At 36.0% G+C, this 20,407-nt stretch overlaps 3 protein-coding genes and 1 long non-coding RNA gene across 8 annotated transcripts; 1 reads left to right on the top strand and 3 right to left on the bottom strand.

The window, feature by feature from the left end:
- Positions 1-2,704: 2,704 nt before the first annotated feature.
- LOC129746717 (1-phosphatidylinositol 4,5-bisphosphate phosphodiesterase gamma-1) lies at positions 2,705-12,998 on the bottom strand. Of its 5 annotated transcripts, none has more exons than XM_055740571.1 (14): positions 12,600-12,998; positions 10,222-10,664; positions 9,858-10,162; positions 9,408-9,609; positions 7,814-8,316; positions 5,815-6,515; positions 5,437-5,694; positions 5,244-5,358; positions 4,987-5,168; positions 4,699-4,882; positions 3,589-4,642; positions 3,372-3,511; positions 3,204-3,311; positions 2,707-3,131 (listed from the first exon to the last, which is right to left on the bottom strand). In XM_055740571.1, the coding sequence occupies exons 3-14, from the start codon at positions 10,002-10,004 to the stop codon at positions 3,096-3,098; spliced, it is 3,630 nt and encodes a 1,209-aa protein (XP_055596546.1). In that variant the 5' UTR covers positions 10,005-10,162; positions 10,222-10,664; positions 12,600-12,998; the 3' UTR covers positions 2,707-3,095. The 5 variants fall into 5 exon arrangements, with proteins under 5 accessions (XP_055596548.1, XP_055596546.1, XP_055596547.1 ...); XM_055740572.1 differs by lacking the exon at positions 10,222-10,664 and having other exon boundaries at positions 12,600-12,785; positions 12,860-12,968; XM_055740570.1 differs by having other exon boundaries at positions 9,858-10,664.
- A 778-nt stretch (positions 12,999-13,776) lies between these two features.
- On the bottom strand, positions 13,777-14,538 carry LOC129746198 (uncharacterized). The gene is made up of 2 exons (XR_008737263.1): positions 14,008-14,538; positions 13,777-13,905 (listed from the first exon to the last, which is right to left on the bottom strand). It is a non-coding gene; the product is annotated as an uncharacterized LOC129746198 (long non-coding RNA).
- Positions 14,539-14,691: 153 nt separating this feature from the next.
- LOC129746197 (grpE protein homolog, mitochondrial) lies at positions 14,692-16,747 on the top strand. Its single transcript, XM_055739746.1, has 5 exons — positions 14,692-14,892; positions 14,989-15,178; positions 15,240-15,401; positions 15,463-15,618; positions 16,386-16,747. Exons 1-5 carry the CDS (start codon positions 14,819-14,821, stop codon positions 16,491-16,493), a joined length of 690 nt encoding a protein of 229 aa, XP_055595721.1. The 5' UTR covers positions 14,692-14,818; the 3' UTR covers positions 16,494-16,747.
- On the bottom strand, positions 16,739-20,249 carry LOC129746196 (putative pre-mRNA-splicing factor ATP-dependent RNA helicase PRP1). The gene is made up of 8 exons (XM_055739744.1): positions 20,063-20,249; positions 19,507-19,950; positions 18,510-19,330; positions 18,185-18,448; positions 17,741-17,863; positions 17,487-17,677; positions 17,199-17,361; positions 16,739-17,133 (listed from the first exon to the last, which is right to left on the bottom strand). Exons 1-8 carry the CDS (start codon positions 20,110-20,112, stop codon positions 17,006-17,008), a joined length of 2,184 nt encoding a protein of 727 aa, XP_055595719.1. The 5' UTR covers positions 20,113-20,249; the 3' UTR covers positions 16,739-17,005.
- Between the last annotated feature and the right edge of the window lie 158 nt (positions 20,250-20,407).

Genomic DNA, 20,407 nt, shown 5'->3' with positions numbered 1-20,407 from the left:
CCCGAGAGTAAAGCCAAAACACGTGTGTTCGTATCAACGTCCGAGTGTAAACTGAGGTTGTTAGCCTAAGGTCCCTATCCCGCGATGGGGCTGCCATCTTAGACTTAGCTAACGGGAGCCACATTTCATAAATTCAGCCGCTCGCTGCGAGATAGACGCTGTTTCAGCAGCCCCTGACCTGGAGAACAGACGCTCGGTTATTGTTGCACGCTGCCTCTGACCTGGGGAAAAGACGCGTGCGGCCACCTTCCCAGTCTGCATGCGGCCAAAGCATCCACCGGGGTTGGGTACCCGATCTCCGCTTAGGTTACTCGTACCTCAGCCAGTACCACGGGGATTTTGAGATAGGAGTTGTAAATAAGAGGTGATATGACCATTATGCAGGGTGGCCACTCAAAATCGATTTTTGATCTCCCGCTTTTTTCCCGTCTTTTTCCCGCATGGTCTCACGAAATTCCCGATTTTGTAAAACAGAAAACCAAGAAAATTCCAAATTTTTCAATATTTCTTATTTTCAGTGGTAAATGATCTATCAATGAATTTTTTCGGTTATTTTTTACTAATTGAACTACAAATCATTAGATTGATACGCATGGTTTTTTTTTTATTTTTAAAACTACGTCACTCGAGTCGAAAATGTTGAAGAAATATGGTTGTTCATAAAAGAAAAAAAAAGGATAAGGTACAACGGGGTAAGTGTGGGGTGTTTAGAAAAATACTGTGCTCTATTTTTTTTCAAACTTTGAATGCAGAATGTTAAATTTACTTGTAATCTATCCAAAAACTATAAAAGATATTCGATTTTGAAAATAGCGGATATTTACAGCGACTTTTTGTTAATTTTTTTATTTTCAACTACGATGTCAAGTAGATGTGCATCTTTTCCAATGGCAAATTTCTCGTAAACTAGCTGGCTTTTGACGAAAAACTCTAAATTTAAACAATCCTTACATTTGAAACAACCAATGAGGAAAAGAAACAGCGGATTAAAATGAAGAAAAAAGAGTTTATTTACAAAAACTAAAATTTTGTCTCCAAACCCTACCTGGAGTAAGTGGGGAGGGCTTTATACAGACTTGATGTTAACACATTTTTTCAGTTTTCTCGCTTTCATCCAATACAATTTAGCTATATTTAGCATTCGGATCATGAAAAGTTCTATAAAGTACTTATTTGTTCTGGAATAAGTACATATTTTCGATAAAATCCTGTGTTGCAACATAAATTACTCATAATAATCGTTGAAAGATATCTTACTTATAGTACCATAAACTTTTTTTTTAATTTTTGACGGACCGAGCAATAAAGTAACGTATTAAACCAAGAAAACAAAAATTTGTTGAAAATTTCCTGAGAAATCAAAGGGAAAATCTACCGTCCCCACTTATCACATAAAGCTTTGCGTATATCAAGCTCATCTCTTCAGCGTTTGTAAACAACATGTTTTGCATCAAATTGAAAGTAATTTTATCAAAATTGAACCACTGCTGATTTTTTATAATGTTTTTTTTTCAAGTTGAACTATACGAGAAACTTTCCACACTCACCCCAGTGGACCTTATATTCATTAAAATTTGTGTGACAATCGTTTTTTCGCTGTATTTGTTTCTCATATATTTTTAAGTATTTTAATTTTTTCGTTAATCAAGCTCTGAGCGACAGATAACACCTTCAATTTTCTCGCCTACAGTTCCTTTGCCTTATTTTCTGCCTCTCGCTTCCGTTTTGCAATAGTTTCTTTCAGATTGTTCTCTGTTTTTTGCTTTTAAGGACTCGACATAACTCGAGTGAGAATTGCGATCATACTGCATTGCGATTTCGTTACGGTTATTTCCGTTGCTCAATGAAGCTATTTCAAACTATTTAGTCGAAAATTCATCGAAGTCAATTGGAAAGAGACTGGTAAACAACTGTCCACCTAGTGGTAATTTCCTGGCAAAAAAAGTAATAAACTGTCGATCCTTATCTACTTGTTTCGACATTTTTCGACCAAACTTCATTGAACAGACTTTCACTAAGCCAAAAATTCCCGACTTTTCGAAAGAATTCCCGGCTTTTTCCCGCTATTTTCCCGTTGGATTTCAATTCCCGTCTTTTTCCCGCATTTCCCGCTTTTCCCGAATGGGTGGCCACCCTGCATTATGGGGTCTCGTGTTGCATATTATCCACCATTTGCCAGCCAATAATAATTATTACTGCCACAAAATACAAATCATGCTTTACATTGTGAATATAGGAAGAATAGCTCAGTTTTATTAAAAACCAACACATTCTTTCAATAATAATATAATTTTACAAATATTTATAGCGAATTCACTCATTATAATATCCTGCAATCTATATATGTAGTGTGTCCGAGTCTCCTTCCGAAAGTACATAAAATCTGAAATTTCTCTGAAATATATGTTCAATTTTATAATTACCTACCTTCCATAAATAAATACCACTAGAAACCAACCAAAAACTGGTAGATAAATCGTAGGTAAATATTAAGTCGCAAATTACAAGCGATCCAAACCAACAACAAGTACAATGCTAGAGATTATTTTCCCTCCATACTTATACGAAATTTGAAAAAAAAAACACACACACACATGAAAGCACTTTTTGCGTTGCCTAAAACGACTCCTGTAATATTTATTTCACATAATTTGCAACTTTAATACTTATAAGGATATTCTTTCAAAATAAATATTTTTCAACGTTTTCCAAGTAGAAAGGATTAATATAATAAATATGTTTTTCACTTTTTCCAGAGTTTGTCATAAATCAACAATGATAAAACAAACACCTAACAACAAATACTCAACTACAGTATATAGAAAAATCTTTAACACTCACCCTATTTTCACTAAACATTCAACACACCTGATCATTAAGATTGATACTTATGTTAATTAGGCACTTATAAACTTCAGGTTTATGTTTGCTGGTTGTTGCGTTTCAAATGCATTCCATCTTTACTCTAGTTTCAAATAAATAATACTTTGTTGTAGAAGTCCTCCATTATGGGATAGATATCTAAAGTTATCCGAAAGATTCGACTAGTGATAAAAACTTAGTCTTCAAAATTGACTACTTTTGTAGACTTACAGCTAACTGAAATGATTATTAGAACGACTGTTTCCGTTCTGGAAAGAGATAAAAAAAGGGTGCAATATTGAAACGCGTAAGCAACAATACTCTTTTTACGCCTCACTCACCTGTTCAGTGCGAATACTTATGTTAACAAGGAGAGTGGCTAGTTCCAGCTCTTCACTATATTTATTTTTCAGCAGAACGCTTCTGTAACCGGTACGTAGACAATTGATCTAAAAAAAGGCAATATCACGACGTTATCCAGGAATAATACTTATATAATAATAACATACTGGGTACACTGCTTGACCAATAAAATTCGGCTCGCCGAACATATCTTCATCTTGCACCTCAAAACGGAGCATTGCAAAATAAGGGTTTATAACTCTAAATTCACATATTTCGTTCCAAATTGGGTTGAAACCATTGTCAGCTGAAATGGGAATAGCGGAAAAAATAATGTGAAATTATTTGGAATAGGTATAGGAAGCCGATGATATCTGATCTTACCTACAGCTCGTGTTCTGTGTTTGATGCCAGCATCAAATTGGGCTCCAAGCAATTCAATTTCTACAAGTGGACTGGCGATGTTCCTCCCCCCTTTGCAGAGATGCCTAGCTCCGATAACACGTATATTTATGATTTTTTCATCAACACCAATCAAAGTGTTTGGATCATTCGGATCAAACTCGTCTCGGAACATAAAATCTGGTTTTAAAATGTAGCCACAAGCTCCGTTGTCGCGGAATTTGGCTTGATTCAATTGCATTGGTTTATCAGGTGTTTGATAGTTGAGAGCGATCATTTGAGATCCCGTGTTCCACAACGCTACGGGGTGATAATTTGAAGAGTCCAGTCTTTGCCCTTTTGGATACACTCTACTTATTTGGTTGCGGTGATATCGGACAAACATTTTCATTTCCTGCTGCAGAAAATATTTTTCCGCTTTCGTTTCTGGAAAACTAGACATTTCATAAAACACCCAACCTGTGTTTTTAAAAGGTACACTTCTACAGTATACTATTATGTCGGACATCTCTTTCGCTACTCTAGAGTTCCGTTCCATCCGTCGACGTTCGTCTTCCAGAGCACTAGCATTTTGGGCAGTTTCCTTAATTGAAATCATCCATTCAATAGCTTGTTCTTTAGTTTGTACCCCTATTTCAAAAACATTTTGCATTGAAGGATTTTGAATACGGAGGATACGTTCCAACTCTGGATGTGGTCCGTAGCACAGTTCCACTACTGCACCATGTACATCCAAGGAACCTTTCTGAAGGCTACCTAACATGTGTGACTCACTTCCACTGTCATCGCTATTGCCGTCAGACGTACTGATTTCTTGTACGTAATTCGCTGGAAAGTAATGCTGCTTTTTACCACCATAATCTCCGGTCCACCAAAGCTCATTATTTTTCTTGTCGACGTTTGTGATTATTGCATGCTTACAAAACGAGAGCTCATCATCTCGTTGCGCTTTGTAATCAAAGAGAGCCTTCACGGTGAGTTTTTCATTCATAGCTGACGGATCCATATAACTGTATGCTCCGTTGTCTTCAGGACCCTAAAAAAGAACTTTTTTTACCAGTCGAATACCCTAATGTTTTTGTTGAAACTTACGTTCATTGTGTTTATTCTCTTAAGCATATCTTTTGGTATGGGATGGGTGAGTTTCACTTTTTTGTACAACGGATGCTTCATATAAAAATTTACCAGATCTATTAAGCTCTCGAAATCCATTCCACCAACGCCATACAATCTGCCTTCCACTTTTATGCGGCAGTGTTTTATCTTTTTGTGTGCCCTAGAAAAGAGAAATGAATTTTAAACAAATTCTTAATTTAAAAAAAAAACCGTCAATAAAAAAATCCTCTAACTTACTATGAGTATATACGCTTGAAAACATACCTGAACGAAATAACGAACGCATTTGGCCCTTTATCACTAGGCCTTACTAAAAAGGCACCATCATGTTGCATCTGGTGTAAAATTATCTCTGACTGCTCACGAGTTGTATTATGATGATACCATTCTTTGCTTTCGTGTTTATTCGGCTGAGGGACAGGTTCTTTAAGCGTTATATAAAATTCCTAAAAATGATTGGCAAAACAAAAAAAAGAACAATCAACAGATGATTACTTACTTTCATTACGACTGTAACTTACCGAGCTCCTCAAAGGATTTTGTCTGTAGTGAATGATTAAACTGTATAGACTGTCAAACAAATTGTTTTCCATCAAGTAAAACTTTGTAACACCTTTATCCTGTTTCAGTTTGATTCTAAAAATATCACCGAAAAAGAAGTGTTAACTTAAAAATGATACCAACAAAAAAACATAAAGCATGACGGATGCACACCTGCAATGATTTGGTTTTCCTTGGCGCCAAAAGGACAAACAGTAGTCCCCAACGAAAGTGACACTCTCACGCACGAGAAATGTCCCATCACCAAGATGAGCGTACTGGCGCAGCAATTTTTCCGCTTCCTCTCTCCCCCCAGAGAGCTTCCCATGGAACCAATTTTCCCCAAAGTGTAGTTCGTCATTGGTAACACTTTCTTTCGTTTTAGGAAAGGTATTTTCGAATTCATCATCACGAACATCTTCCCGTTCGGAACTGAATATTGCAAAGTTTACACATCAGCAGCGATAACAATAGCATAAACAAACATAAACAATGAATCAAATTTACAAATGCAGTACTGTTGTTGAATGAGTTGCTTCCAAGTGTACTTACCGTTGGCTATCTGTATAGAACAGTTTGTGCTGGGTCAATACAAAAAAATGAGGATTCCATATTTTATCCACGGGGTCCTCTAGAAAAAGGATACCATTTTTAACGGTATTCCTTATGTCCAGTTCGTTGTCATCGGACCGTATAAGAGCTCCGTCGTTTGGAATCACACCTTCGTCTAACTTCCCTCCGTTTTCCGGTAATTTTTTGTGCTTCAAAATGATCTTTTTTCTCAACTGATAAGGCGATGGCAATTGTACTTCATTCTTTTCAACTTGCTGGGTTAATAACATATCGCCAAATACATCTACCATTGCATTTGCCATTTTTCTTTGCTGAGCCAATGAGCAATTTTGTTCAATTGACAATATGACCGGATATTCAGAAGTTACGAAGGCATGCTCCTTGATCGTCCGGATGACGTCCATAAACTTTATCTTGGTAGTAAAAGTGTGTCCGTGGAAGATGAGAGGCATATTGTCTGGCCCATCCCAACAATCCAACTCGATGCAGCGGCAACCCATGCGCAAAGCCCGAGCGTAAGCTTCTACAGACGATTCACTAGAAAATTGATCTCCCGTGAGATATGTATTATGCGACGACGATATCCAATAGTGAGCAAGGGGTCGATTCATGTCCTGATACACGGTATCAAAACTGCGATTCCATATCTCGTTTTGCCGAGAAAATAAAAAATCTATGAACTGAAAGAGATAACAGGTTTAAAAACGAAATCGATAAATGATTACATTTATTACTGGATAGTGTAATGTCTTTAATTTTTAAAGTTTTTTCTTTTTTTTATAACACTTTACCACTGTCTATATATTTTTAATGGATTTGAATAATCAAAAATAAAAGCATACATTTATTACTCTTTGAACGGATTCATTTGAAAGACACGAGAGTTCACACGTGTGGCAAAAACTTTTATACCTACAGCTAAAAAGGATGCCAAATCGAGGGGTAATTATTTCTGCGTTGGTGTAGGGTAGATTTCTACAATTTTTCTACCTTCCATGCTAGGCATAATCAAGAAAGAACGCTGTTGATAGATATTAAATCCAAACAGGTCAAGGTGGATGGGGTAATCACTTTCCATTTCGTTAATTAATAAAGCGCACGTATTTATAGGTGGTCATAAACGAAGCTAGACAATTTTTCTTTGGAATTGAATAAATGTGTAAAAAAAATACGGCAATGTCTAAATCAGTGTTAAGTGTTTAAAAAAAACGTTAATCCAAAAATTATATTACGTGCTTCAAAATTCTGGTTTAGCAGAAAGAAAATTATTAGTGTCTGCTGAAGCGCGCTTGTTTACTGTTCAAATAACTGGAATCAACATTTATCAATCTTTTGTTGAAAATAATACAACATACAAGAAAAAAATTGTTTCGTCTATTTATTAGAACAACCTCTCTTCCGACCGGTTCGATAATACCGGAAAAAGGCTGACCAGGAAAGCGATACCTGCGGTAGCTTACAGTTGAATCGCCCCGACGATTACAGCTCCCCTTCTTACTAACACAACACAAGTGAATTGAATACTCGGCACAACAAAACATGAGTTAAATGCCCTAATAGAACTATTTGTTAATAAAAAAAAACAAGAAAAAACTATTTTTTGTGCATATTTTACCGGTTACGAAATAACGGATTTTTTAATGTTGAACTGTTAATAGGTTTTGCTTTTGATTCATATTTTTTATGTATAGGGTTTCCGAATTTTGGTGACAACACTGTTCCTCTTGATGCTTTCAAGTTGACGAAGACAGACGCGAAGCTAAGTGTGCCATTAACTCGCATCAATTAACCACATTTCAAGCTAAGCTATTAGCCAAATTCGTATCTTGGTGCTTCAATTGAACTGATAACGATATCGATCGAGCTATGGAGAGAGTATCAGAAGATTTTTTTTTTTTTGAAATTATGAATCATTACACTATCTCAGTGGAAGAATTCTGAACGTTATCTGGACTCTTGTCGGTCAGTTTGTACTTACCTCCTGTATTTTCAGATAAGGTTCTTGTACGTCTCGAATAGGATCTTGAACATACTCTCGTATGAAATTAGAGACAGCATTATCATCGTTTCCCATGGGATCATTCTGTACATCATGGAGAAATTTTTCAAACTCCTTCAGGGTAACGGTTTGTCCATTTTTAGAATAAGGCATCGATCCGTCAAAGTAATCCTGAATAGTGCTAGGTGACGTCATCAGTTTTTGATATAAACGAGAAAAATCGTCGAAACCTAGCTCGTTTCGACGCCGACAATCGACGTCGTGGAAGGTTTCGTTCAGCTTGGCTGTGGTTATTTTACAATTGACTTTGGGCAGGAAAGATTTCACCTCTTTAAGAGTTACAGTCTCTCGGGGATTTTCCATTGCATAAAATTCTTTTCGCAACCACCGTTCAACCTGGAGCCAATACGGTGCGTTGATTGTGTCCGATACCATGTATCTCAACCCTTTGATCCACATGTCGCATTCTTTTTCCGATAAAGCTAGAAGTATGAAAAAAAAAGTTGTGTATCAATGAAGTTAAATACAAAATAATATAAACAATACATTGTTAGAACACAATTTTTGCAACCCTATTCCTATCAACCCTGCCACGTTTAGTATACTGGGTTTCATTTCATCTGACTCCAGCCAGTAGGCACTCCTGTCCAAGTCAACTTTGGATAATTTTCAAAACTCATTTTCGAACTGAAGTGTCTTTTCCCATCTGGAGGTTGAGTCTGACAATGGAAATATTTTGAGTTATCTCAGGTAACCCGCTGTGCAAATTAAGCCTCGATTTGAACCATGCTATCGCTGGGATTTGCCGGTTAAAGTATACCTACAACACTATAAAATTGATGTTATCGAGAGGTATTGACTGATAATCAGTGTTTTTGGTTCAATGGAATTTTTCTCACTCCATCTACAAAGTTGATCGTTTTTACAAAGTTTTGATCGAAATTCTTTTGGGAACAATAAATTTGGAAATTTAGATCTTTTAGATCTTATAGGAAAATGTGATGTACGATATGATGATATGTTAATAATATGGATGATGTCGAATATAGCAGCCACCTTTTTACAAACGTGTGGGCAAACATTGCAAGGGCACACTTTAAAGAAAAGTGTGGTAACTTGAAGCGATGGTCAAGTCATTCTAAAAGTGAGGAGCTTACAATGATATGGCATTGCCGATGATGACGATGAAGATACCACGGTTGACTTGAAAGTCCTCTCTTGTTTATTGTGATGATATGTCTGAGATAATACTAATGATAGTGTACCATGATTCTACGAGAAACAAAATAATTAAATTAATAAGAATCTGTTTGAAAAAAAAAAATATCTAGATAAATACACGTTTAAAAAATAGGCACCAACATTAAAGAAAACAAAGACTAAAAGTAACAGAAATTGAAACATTGATGAAGTATTTAAAATATTGAAAAAAGACTACTTATTAATATGACGAGCGTTCCTTATGAAAAGGCACTCCTTCCTGCTTATTTTATTACTGAATGAGCAAATTTTTGCAAAATTTTGTGTTTTGTTCATAACGCTGTGAAAAAACATATGATTTTCTCAGACTTACCAACGACCGACAGTGACCGCAACTTGAATTCGTTTCCGTAGAAAACGACAAAACATTTCCGTTGCTCGATCTTTTTTATTTCCTCTGGCCATTTCTCGAAATCTTTCGAACCTTTTCCGGTACGTATTTCTTTAACCTCTCGCAACTCCAATGCTCCTTCAAAATTGGCCCGGTTGTTCTGCGACGGAGAAGACCATGTTATCTGGAAAGGAAAATTTCCGATTCGATTATAAATAGATTTATATACCTGGTACTAAACGCAGGGAAAATAAAAACGGACCCGGTCGTGCGAAGATAGGCACAAAACAGAGATTGAATAAATTAGCGGAAGTGTAGAATTTATTATGCGCTTACACGCGCTCCCTCTATAGATCACTGAAAGCTTCAATTATTACACAGTTGTGTGTTCAATATTATACAACGTAAAACCAGCCTAAGCTAAACACTCACCTGTCGCGTTTCTCGTCGTAACATAAGAGTCTTCTTTTCCGGTTTCCGACGAGGATAGAACTTCTGGATTAAAGTGCCACGTTCCAGACTGCAAATGATTTGCTCCATCTCACCCAGCCCGGGAAGGCTGATGCTGCTGAAACTCATCACTGTTGTGGGCAATGGTGATTTGCTGATACAAAAAAAGCTATGGGCCCTCTGCCCAGATTCAAAGCGGTGATCAAATGATATCAAGTTATGCTACTCGCAGTGATTTCGTGCGTGCGATCCAACTAACAGCTCAACTGAGAGTGATGGTATTTTTCCTGTCGAAAAGAGTGTGATGTGATAACAGTTGGTGTTTGTTTAGTTGTATAGAGCTCACTCATCGGATATTGAATTGTAAAAAGGTGAACGCTCCTATATAAGTTACGTATAACTTCAAAATAACGAAGTAACATTTTTTGTTTATGAGCAAAGCCAACCTAGTTCTCCAAGAGTTTTGCCTCAACTGTTGTCATTGTATATTCATTTATAAAGTACACCAGTTTTGCCCGAGTTTTGAACCTCCAGCAAGCGGTTGCAATGGTTGCAACCCTAGAAAGTTGCCAGTGTGGGGCGAGGGTAGCAATCATATATTTGCATCGGGTGTCGATTTTGTTTGTTTATTAAGAAAAAGTGCCACTTGTCCAGTACTATAAACGAAAACGCTATCATTGACTTTGCAGTTATCTGAGTATTTAAAAACGATTAAACCATTTTCTTTGTTTTTTTTCTCCTGTTATGCTCTTCTTGGCTCGTTATTAATTGTAATAATGACTTTAATGGCTGAATAAAATGTTTGGGATTTTGAAATTAATTTCGGCTAACTATTAAATTAAATTCACACGGAAAATAAAAAAAAGGTAAAATGTACCTTTTTGCGAGGTGAATTTTTTCCACCCCTCTTTCGAGGTAAATTTTACCTTTTTTTCATTCACCTAGCAAAAAGGTAGATTTTACCATTTTCTCATTCACCTAGCAAAATAGTAAATAATACCGTTTTCCCATTCACTGATTTAAAAGGTAAATGCTTGTTTGTCTGATTGGTTTCTTCAATAATAATTAATTTAAAAAAAACACAATTCATGAAAAAATTGGCATTTATTTGAAATAAATAGGGACTGTTACCACTGATGAACTGATGTACAAGCTAAGCCTTGAAACGTGTGTAAAGTTCCAACGACCGTTTTCAATCAATTTTATGTGTTTTGGTTGAGCCACCAGATGTCTCCAAGGACACCAGAGAGAACTGTCAAGAAGAAAGTGAAATGTAAACAAAACAAAATAACAAACTATTAGTCAGTTATGAATATGTCGAATTACTATTTGACGAGTTTTGAAGATTCGCAACACATTTATGATTTGCGTAATGGGAATTTATTAGCTTAAAGCTGTTTTTCTAATTGTTTCAAACTAGCATGAAGCACTAATTAGAAACAGATATGATACGATAAAATGCTCGCTCAGAATAGCCTAGAATCGGTATTGTTTCATGAGATTTTTAATTTTCGTCTGGCTTGTCCGAAGTTCTTAGTTAGTCTTTTTTAGTAAAAAGAATGAAGATAAAATGAAACAGGCAAATTTACCTTGCTGTGAATATATTGAAGCCGTCCATTCTACTACGATGTTAATTTATCAATTTTTGAGATTATATACGAGATCATATACGAATATAATAATTCAAGCTTGTACATCTGTTTGTTATTTCGGCAATCTCTGTAGTGAAAAAAAAATATGATAATGCTATTTTCCCCAGCTTAAAATTATTCGTGGTTAATCTAATTGTATAGAATAATTCGTCTTATTGTATTTAAATTTATTCATTTTTGAATTCAAATACCATTGCGTCCTTTCGAAAAATTGTTACATTTAAAAGAGCTATCTAGAAACAGTGCCATCTATTGCGCCGTTCAAAAGTTAGAAATCTAGCAATAGATGGCACTGTTTTTCGTCATTTTTTAACGGCTTCTTTAAAATAGAGCACTGGAAATTTTACACAAGTTTCTGAAGATTTTTTGTTCGAGCTTGTACATCTGTTCATCTGTGCTGTTACCTTATATTTATTTTTGAGATATATCACCGTGTTCTTTAAAAATTGTTGAGGCAAGTCCTTTGTTCGCCAAGCTTGTCAGGTCCGGCTTGTCCGGAATAATATCTGAATACTGACGGGAATACAACACGAAGCTCTGTGGGCCGATCTGAAACAAAAGCAAAGTATTGTGAAGAGAACCAGCACAACTAAATGAAATCTAAGAAAACACTTACCATTTTGTTCCGAGTTTCACATATTGTGCACGAAGCAGAACTTGTTCCTAAACGGCAAAACAGCTTAACCTCAGCTCAAATATTTACTTTTTTTCGAGATGATTTGTACCGTTTCGTTTAGATCAATCCAGGTCAACTTCACCTCGCTACGAGGTAAGTTTTACCTTATTTGGATTTACCTTTCTTTCTAGGTGGATTATACTTTTTGATTCAGCTCAATTCAGGTGAACTTCACCTCGCTACGAGGTGAAATTTACCTTTTTTGGATTCACATTTTTTCTCGGTGAATTGTACCTTTTTTCATTCTTCGTTTCAGGTATATTTTACCTCGCTGTGAGGTGAGTTTCACCTCGAATAGGTAGAAGTTACCTTTTTGGCTTTTGCGAGCATTCACCTTTGCTGTCTCGGTAAATTTTACCTTTTTATTATTTTCCGTGCAACAAAACGAGCACTTACCCTGATGAACGTTTATTTTCGGCTTGGGCTTCTCCAGTGTTTCCAAAAATGAACACAAACAAACACGATGAATTCGAAGGATTCATTCAACCATATTACGAAGATTACGAATACACCCACACGTGTTGTGCGAAGAGTAGAAGAAAAAGGAAAAAAAAAAGTGAAAACGTTCTCTACCAGATTGCACTGCGGAAACAAAAAAAACGATCGATTTTTTCACTCTTATGGTTAATCCACTTGATCACATTCTATTTCATTACTTGACAAACACGTTTATCTTTTGATTAATGTTTATATTGGCGATTTTGGCGCAGTTTGCATAGATTTATAGGCGATACAATTTTTCCGAAAAACTTCCGTAGGTTACGCGTATCGAACTGATCCGACGAAACGTACGAAACAGAACTTCATGCGCTTCATGCTGCAACAAGTTCATCAGATGAATTACATTCACGAACATCAAATTCCAATAAGTCGTATTCAAGAAATACTATTGTTTCAATTTAAAGTATGAAATTTTGGAAATTTAATTCTATATCAAACCATATTATGAACTATTTACTACTACTGAGAAATTAACTTATCAAAATTATGGCAGGTTTAAGCCGATTGTAATTCAAGTTAAAAAATATATATTTTACTCGTACTTATCAATATTCAATAAAAAACGAAAATCTTCAAAGTCATCAAAGCCGAAAAACGTAATGATATATCGTCGATGAATTTTGAACAAGGCGAATGCGCAAAATGTTAACAAATCTAGTTAATAGTTTAGCGAAATACATAATAATAATACATTCGAATAAAGACACTATAGTAGTTTATGTACACGCAGAAAAATTTATTTTAGAAATAATAAGATTTGGGCCGAAAATAATAAAAATTTTGGTTGGGAAAAAGCACAAATATATTTATGATAACCTTGATAAAAAATATCGATTCGATTTAAACTTATCGTTTGATGGAAACTAAAATACACCTTTTTTAAAAATGAATCGAAATTTCTGTCAAAACAATAAAACGAAATTTGATTGAGAATTACAAAATTGTTTTTTTTTGGAAAAATGAATCATGGAGGTGTTCAAAATAATTAAACTTTGTGCTGAAAATATTTATTTTGAAATTTCAAATTCAAATTTTTATTTAAAGGATTTTCGGATTTATTAAAATAATCATCTATTAGTTGTTTTCTTTATTCTCAAACAATTGAAAGATTCACAAAACCTTAAAATATAGGCTCACAACACATAACAGTGAAGTTAAATTTATTCCCGAAAGAATGGCGGCACAATTTGGGGCGTTGCATCTAAAATTGAAAAATAAAATGAAACAAGTATGCTCACAATAATTTTATTTCCCCAGCCGGGTTTGAGCAGTTTTCCGGCTAGTCCGAAACTTTAACACCTACCTTGAAAGCTGCTAGCCTTGCTGGCTGATCTTTGATGAGAATGCTGCTGTTGGCGTAAATTCTTCGCCTGAGTCATCCCGATGATTTTTTCCAATGAAGTTTTGTTCGGACATGCTGAAATTTCCATCCTCAATGCCACAGATCTTGTCCTTCTGTTCCGGAACAATTTTAAGCACAATTCAAACCAATCAAACTAATACTTTTAGTGATAGAATTTAAATTTTTCCAACGGAGCTCCGCCAGCTGCAGACACGCAGAAATGTTGTTGTTGTTGCTGGGTTTTGGCTTGAGTGTCAATTCGCCAGTGACGTGTTGAAACTTCAACACTTTTTTTACTTATCGTTTTTCAGTTACACATTTATCGCATAAACTCATTATTGGTTTTAAAAAAAACAAATTTTAATTTCATGTTATAAAAAATGAGTGTGTGAAAATAACAAAATTTTTCGATTATCTATATTCCAATTTTTTGTGAAAGCTATTCAAAAATCTGCTTTTAAAATACAAAATTAAATAACAAAACGTTTTGTTGAAACCATACCCAATTCTTTTTCTTCTTTCTTCAAATTTATTTAACCATAAAAAAATAAGGAAAATCATTCATTAATCAAGTCATTGAACAGGACTAGTCTGAACCATGCATGACCTTTTTGAGCACGAGGCTGACGGAATATTCATTCGAGTTTATGCATCTGTCATTGTTATTTATCTCTTTCGTAGCGAAGTGCTCGTGTTTGTCAGTTTCGAATTTTTTAATATTTTCTATAAAATCTTGTTTTAAATCTATAAACGGTAACCATAAAAGCTAAAGATGGCAATAAACAACCTACAAATGTTGAACAGATTTGTAAAATTGACCTCACTTGTTGGTAAAAACTCTCTGAAGTAAGTATACAACCGCACTGTATGATGTAATTGTTAACCTCAAAAAGGAAATCCTTGAAACAGCACTGTAAATTAATGTTTTTTTTCTTGCTGTAGTCCACTAGCCGGAGTGGTTTCCACTTCTCCTAAAAGCACCACGTTCAATGTACGACGATTCTATTCAAATGAAGAAGCTATCCCCAAAAAGGATGAAGATTATACTGAAAACGAGCGAAAACTTGTGGCTGAAATTGAAGGATTGAAAAAGGAGTCCGCTTCATTACTGGAGAAGTCGAAAGAACTAGATGTAACATTTAACGATATTACTCTATTTTTTACTAAATTGAAGAACTCAAATATCGCTTTAGGACAAATACAAACGTGCTCTCGCGGATGGAGAAAATCTTCGACGAAGACTGACGAAACAGATTGAGGACGCTAAATTGTTTGCTATTCAAGGTTTCTGCAAAGATCTTTTGGAAGTAGCTGATATACTGGGCCATGCAACCGAGGCCGTCCCTAAAGAAGAGGTTTGAACAGTTGATAGAAAGTTTCTGAAAAAAACAATATCAATCTAATTTTCTCTTCCAGATTTCCGATAAAAATCCCCATCTGAAAAATCTTTACGAAGGATTGACTATGACGAAAGCCCAGCTGGGTCAGGTTTTCAAGCGGCATGGCTTGGAGCAAGTCAATCCGTTGAACGAGAAGTTCAATCCCAATTTACATGAAGCACTTTTCCAGCAGGTACTTAGAACATTTTACTTAATAACTACTGTAAAGAACGAGATCATTGGGTTTGGGAATATCGTTGGAAACTCTGAATTAGGAAAAATGAGTATTCGGGAACATTTTATCACCACACTCTCCATTTAGCTAGTATTACACTGGTCGTATTCTTCTTCTTGAAAAGTCTGGAGATTACACTAAATATTGGTTTTTAGTGAAATACATGAATTCCTATTTTTTTTTAATTGGAAAAAAATTACAAATTAATTGAACGATTCAATTATAAAGATAAAGAATGCATGATCTTTATTTTTTCACTTTAATTATTCAAACATAATCAAATTTCAATTCAAATGTTGGGACAATTAATATTATGCTTTTCGATTTTTTTTATGACAGGATGTTTAAGTTTGAATATTGGGTATCGATTTTTGAATCGTGTTATTGGCAGAAGTAAATTGAACAATCTAAAGACTACATTTTTATTCAACACATCTATCAGAATGTTTTGTTTTCGAATTATTAAGAAAACAAAACTTAACTTTAAACGCGATGTTTTCTAAACATCGATGTTGGCGCATTTAATAAAATCGATATTGGTATGTTCTCATAAAAAGTTAATTGAGTAGTGATTCCAAATTATATCTCTCATTATTTTATTAATTTCTCGTACCAACCCTAACTTAAACAGTTGTTAATGCCATTTTTCCACTTAAAATTCTCGAATTGATTTCAGAAATCTGAAATGAAGAAATATCTGACTCAACTTTGTTTAAACTTTACAGGAGGTCCAAAACGTCGAGCCCAATACGGTCGTTGTGGTCAGTAAAATTGGATACAAATTGCACGACCGCTGCATACGACCGGCTTTAGTGGGAGTGTCTAAGGGATAAATTTAGCAGTATCTTATAGACAGTATGCACCCTCATAAATTTATTATATGAAACTGCGGTTAATGTTTTCTTTTTGCTGGACGAAAGCTTGAACAATATTCCATTGATGAACGGTGCAAATTTAGAGAAAGGGACCGTTATCAAACGTAGTGTTAGAGATGTGTTTCTCAAACGTGTATAATAGTTATCAATAAAACCAAACTGTATCCATTTTTCTTTTCTGAGCTAATAAAAAGAAATGCATCTAGGTTTGTCCAAAGTGATTATTTTATTTCAATGATTTATTGTTAAAGATTGATGTTGTCAAGCTAGCTGTTATCCTTTGAAGAACTGTTACCTGTTACTCTCTGACATATGTATGTATTGTTTTCACTTTTCTACTATTTAGCTATCTGTAGCAACTATCGGATAGTGCGAAGGTGGAATCCGGGTTTACAAAAACAGAAAAAGGTTTCTGTAGCGGAAAAAAGGTGTGAAAGGTACATTGAATAAGTGAAAGACAACTCCCGTTTTTAAAATCCTTGCTGGAACTGCTTGGTTTCTATTTTCTTCGACATCAGCTGCAATTGATTTCTGGCTTCACAATCGGGGAAATTATTCATATCGTAGTATTGTGGTGCAATTGTCAATAACCACTCAGCTGAAAAGACAAAAGAGACAGCTGCTTAATATCCTAATCCATTTCCATCTATACAGTTATCTTACGTTTGACGTCTGTTACTGTACGAATATAATTTTTTGTTGTGAGCACAAACTCATTGTACATGACCCATTGAGGGCGGTGGCTCAAACAAGTCGAAGGGTGCAATTGCACTATCTGGTTATCCTTGATGGTAACATAATGCTTCGTTTGTTCCAAATATGCAACCTATGAATAAATTAAATCAATATATCTTTTTCATTGGTTCTTTGGCTTATGTTTGTTGCTTGATAAGTTTTACGAAGCTATCGTATCAGTGTGAATTTCAATTACATATTGCTTAAGATGCTCACCTGCATAAAGAAACCCTGTACAAGTGCCTTACGAATGTTAAAGTAGTAATTGCTGGTGTTGAAGTCTGTGCTAGAGCGTTTGAGACTGAATCGATCCATGATACGAGCCAACTGTTGACGTACATTGTCGGCAGATTTCAGCGAACGATAGTTGATGAAATTATCATAACACCAGCTTGGGTCTTCATTATCTGAAAATTAAAAAACAAAGGAGAATCAAATTGTCATCCGTATATACTTCCGATACTACTTACTCTGCTTGAAGGCATGATAGACGTTCAACAGCGTCAGATGGTCTCCGTCCAAATGGGCAAAGCGCTTTTTAGCATCATCGGCGGCCTTTTTCATCTCGTTTGGACGTACGAAACACTGCGGGACTAAACACAAGTAGGGTTTGGGAGGCACACCACAAGAAAATCCCGAGCGCGCGTCCCATCAAATATAGTTGCATTGGGCAATGAATCGATTAACCTAAGACTTTAAGTATTTAGTTGGTAATTATGCGACTTGAATCCTCATAAATGTTGGCTCAGTGATAAAATAAATATTAGATGAATTGAATTATTCAATTGAATTGTTAGAGGCAGTCTAGTTAAGGATTCAACTCGCATAGATTGGATAATATTCCCCTTTCCGCCAGTAATAATTATCTACAACTGAACCGAAATAAACCAAAAAAACACCCCGGTATATCTCACCCGACAACATAGCAGTGATGGATAGGATCTCGTTAGAACAGTTGTGCTGGCAACTGGCAATCAACATTTTGGCTAGCTGTGGATCCAGTGGAAATTCTGCCATAATTGCACCCAAATCAGTTAAATTTCCATCGTCGTCTAACGCAGCCAAATAGTTGAGAAGTTCCAAAGCCCTCATTAGTGTTTCCGGAGCCGGGGGATCCATGAAATCAAAATGAACCAAATCGTCGATTCCTAGCTTTTTGAGCTGAAGTACAACAGTTCCTACACAAAACAAAATAGATTGATGACTACAACATTTACCACTGATAAAGGGTTTACATACCTAGGTTCGATCTTAAAATTTCGGGATAAGTATTGTCCTGCATTTCGGTTTTATATGCTTTTTCAGTGTACAGGCGGAAACATTTACCTGGTCTAGTACGTCCTGCACGACCAGCGCGTTGTTGGGCAGAAGCCTTACTAATAGGAGAAACTAATAAACTTTCTACTCTGATGCGAGGGTTATAGACCTTCTGCTTAGAAAATCCAGGATCGATCACAAATACCACTCCGTCAATAGTTAGTGATGTTTCAGCAATGTTGGTCGAGATAACAACTTTTCGACCGATGGCACCGTTTGCCTTCTTTGGTGGAGCCGGTTCGAAAATTTTTTGCTGCATGTTGGGTGGCAGTGTAGAGTACAAAGGAATGCATTTTAGTTCACCCACATCTGGTCCTAAATTGTCAATGTCACGCTTTACGCGTTTGCATGCTTCTTCAATTTCTTCCTGACCAGTGAGGAACATCAATACGTCGCCCTCAACTTCTTCGCACATGTGAATTTGGACGACGGTACGTATAGCCGCCTCCAGATAATCCCGCTCCGGCTCCGGGGTGTAGAATATTTCTACTGGATGCGTTCGACCCGGTACATTCATCAACGGTGCATTGTCGAAGTACTGCTGAAACTTTCCAGCATCCAATGTTGCAGACATAATAACCAACTTCAGATCTTTGCGTTGACGGATAACTTCTTTCAGGACACCCATTAAAAGATCCGTTGCTAATGTGCGTTCGTGAGCTTCGTCGAGTAAAATCACCTGGTAAGCCTCAAGCATGGGATCGCTCATACCTTCGCGCAGCAACATACCATCTGTCATGTACCTGTAAAATAACACAAAATGAAAACGAAACGTTGACTACAGTTGACTACAGAAGTTTTCCCGTTTATAATATTGATAGTGTTAAGCTCTATACCTAAGTTTCATATCAGAAAGTTCAATCACTTTTAAAACTAATTTTTTTAAACTATTATTATTATGATTATTACAATTACTCACTTTAAAATTGTTCGTGGTGAAGAGCAATCTTCAAAACGAATACTGTAACCAACTTCTTGACCAAGCACGCAATCCATTTCTTCCGAAACGCGCTGAGCCACGGACATTGCGGCTACTCGACGGGGTTGGGTACAGGCCACTCCTTTCGCTCCGACTGAACGGGCATAATCGACACACCATTGGGGAATTTGTGTTGTTTTACCGGATCCTGTTTCACCGACCAGTACAATGCATTGATGATCAGAAAGCAGTCTCATGAAATCTGTTCGATATTCAAACACCGGAAGTGTGATCCGTTTCTTATACAAATTGTAGTAGTTCTGTGAATAAGGAACTCCATTGAGGGGGTTAACTTTTCCCGAAGCAGCTGCGCTAGATCCCGTTGATCCACTGGTGCCGGCACCACTCGTAGAAGCACCGGCGTCCAGCATTCCTTTTTCCTGTCTGCAAAATACAAGTAAATTTGAAAACAAGAGAAAAAAAAACATTTTTTCATTGAGCTTGGTCGCCATATTGGTAGCGAAAATTTTCTCCAGTAAAAACGATTAGTAATTACCTTCTTTTCTTGATGAAAGGGTCCATAACTTCGATTCGACGCTTCGACATTTGGACAACCGAAGGTTTAGAAAATATTAGAAACAGGAAATTAACAACAGTTCACTGTTTAACCACCAAAAAATAATTCGAGAAGCAACTTTACACGCGTTTTCCCGTTACCTGAAACTGCGATCCGAATTAATTTTTTTCTGGCAATGTCATTTATTGTCAGAGTTGCCAATTCGAGAGATTTTTCTAAACGTCATCAAATTTCTTTCGAAAAATATAGCTTTATTTATACCGTATTTGTTTTCTCCCCTCGATCAGTGTTCCACCGTACCCGACAAAAACAAACACAACTCGT

The sequence above is a fragment of the Uranotaenia lowii genome, chromosome 2, assembly GCF_029784155.1.
Source record: "Uranotaenia lowii strain MFRU-FL chromosome 2, ASM2978415v1, whole genome shotgun sequence".
In the NCBI taxonomy this organism is placed as follows: Eukaryota; Metazoa; Arthropoda; class Insecta; order Diptera; family Culicidae; genus Uranotaenia; species Uranotaenia lowii.
This window is presented reverse-complemented; position numbering and strand designations above follow the sequence as displayed.

Coding starts and splice junctions, on each gene's coding strand:
- LOC129746717 (XM_055740570.1), bottom strand. CDS start 10,004: ATGAGTTTCAGCAGCATCAGCCTTCCCGGGCTGGGTGAGATGGAGCAA. Junction 5,695..5,814: donor TTCTATACAGATAGCCAACG/GTAAGTACACTT, acceptor TGCAATATTCAG/TTCCGAACGGGAAGATGTTC. Junction 5,359..5,436: donor GGAAAACCAAATCATTGCAG/GTGTGCATCCGT, acceptor TGATATTTTTAG/AATCAAACTGAAACAGGATA.
- LOC129746196 (XM_055739744.1), bottom strand. CDS start 20,112: ATGTCGAAGCGTCGAATCGAAGTTATGGACCCTTTCATCAAGAAAAGA. Junction 19,951..20,062: donor CCTTTCATCAAGAAAAGAAG/GTAATTACTAAT, acceptor TGTATTTTGCAG/ACAGGAAAAAGGAATGCTGG. Junction 17,362..17,486: donor TACAGGGTTTCTTTATGCAG/GTGAGCATCTTA, acceptor ATTTATTCATAG/GTTGCATATTTGGAACAAAC.
- LOC129746197 (XM_055739746.1), top strand. CDS start 14,819: ATGGCAATAAACAACCTACAAATGTTGAACAGATTTGTAAAATTGACC. Junction 15,402..15,462: donor AGGCCGTCCCTAAAGAAGAG/GTTTGAACAGTT, acceptor TTTCTCTTCCAG/ATTTCCGATAAAAATCCCCA. Junction 15,619..16,385: donor ATGAAGCACTTTTCCAGCAG/GTACTTAGAACA, acceptor TAAACTTTACAG/GAGGTCCAAAACGTCGAGCC.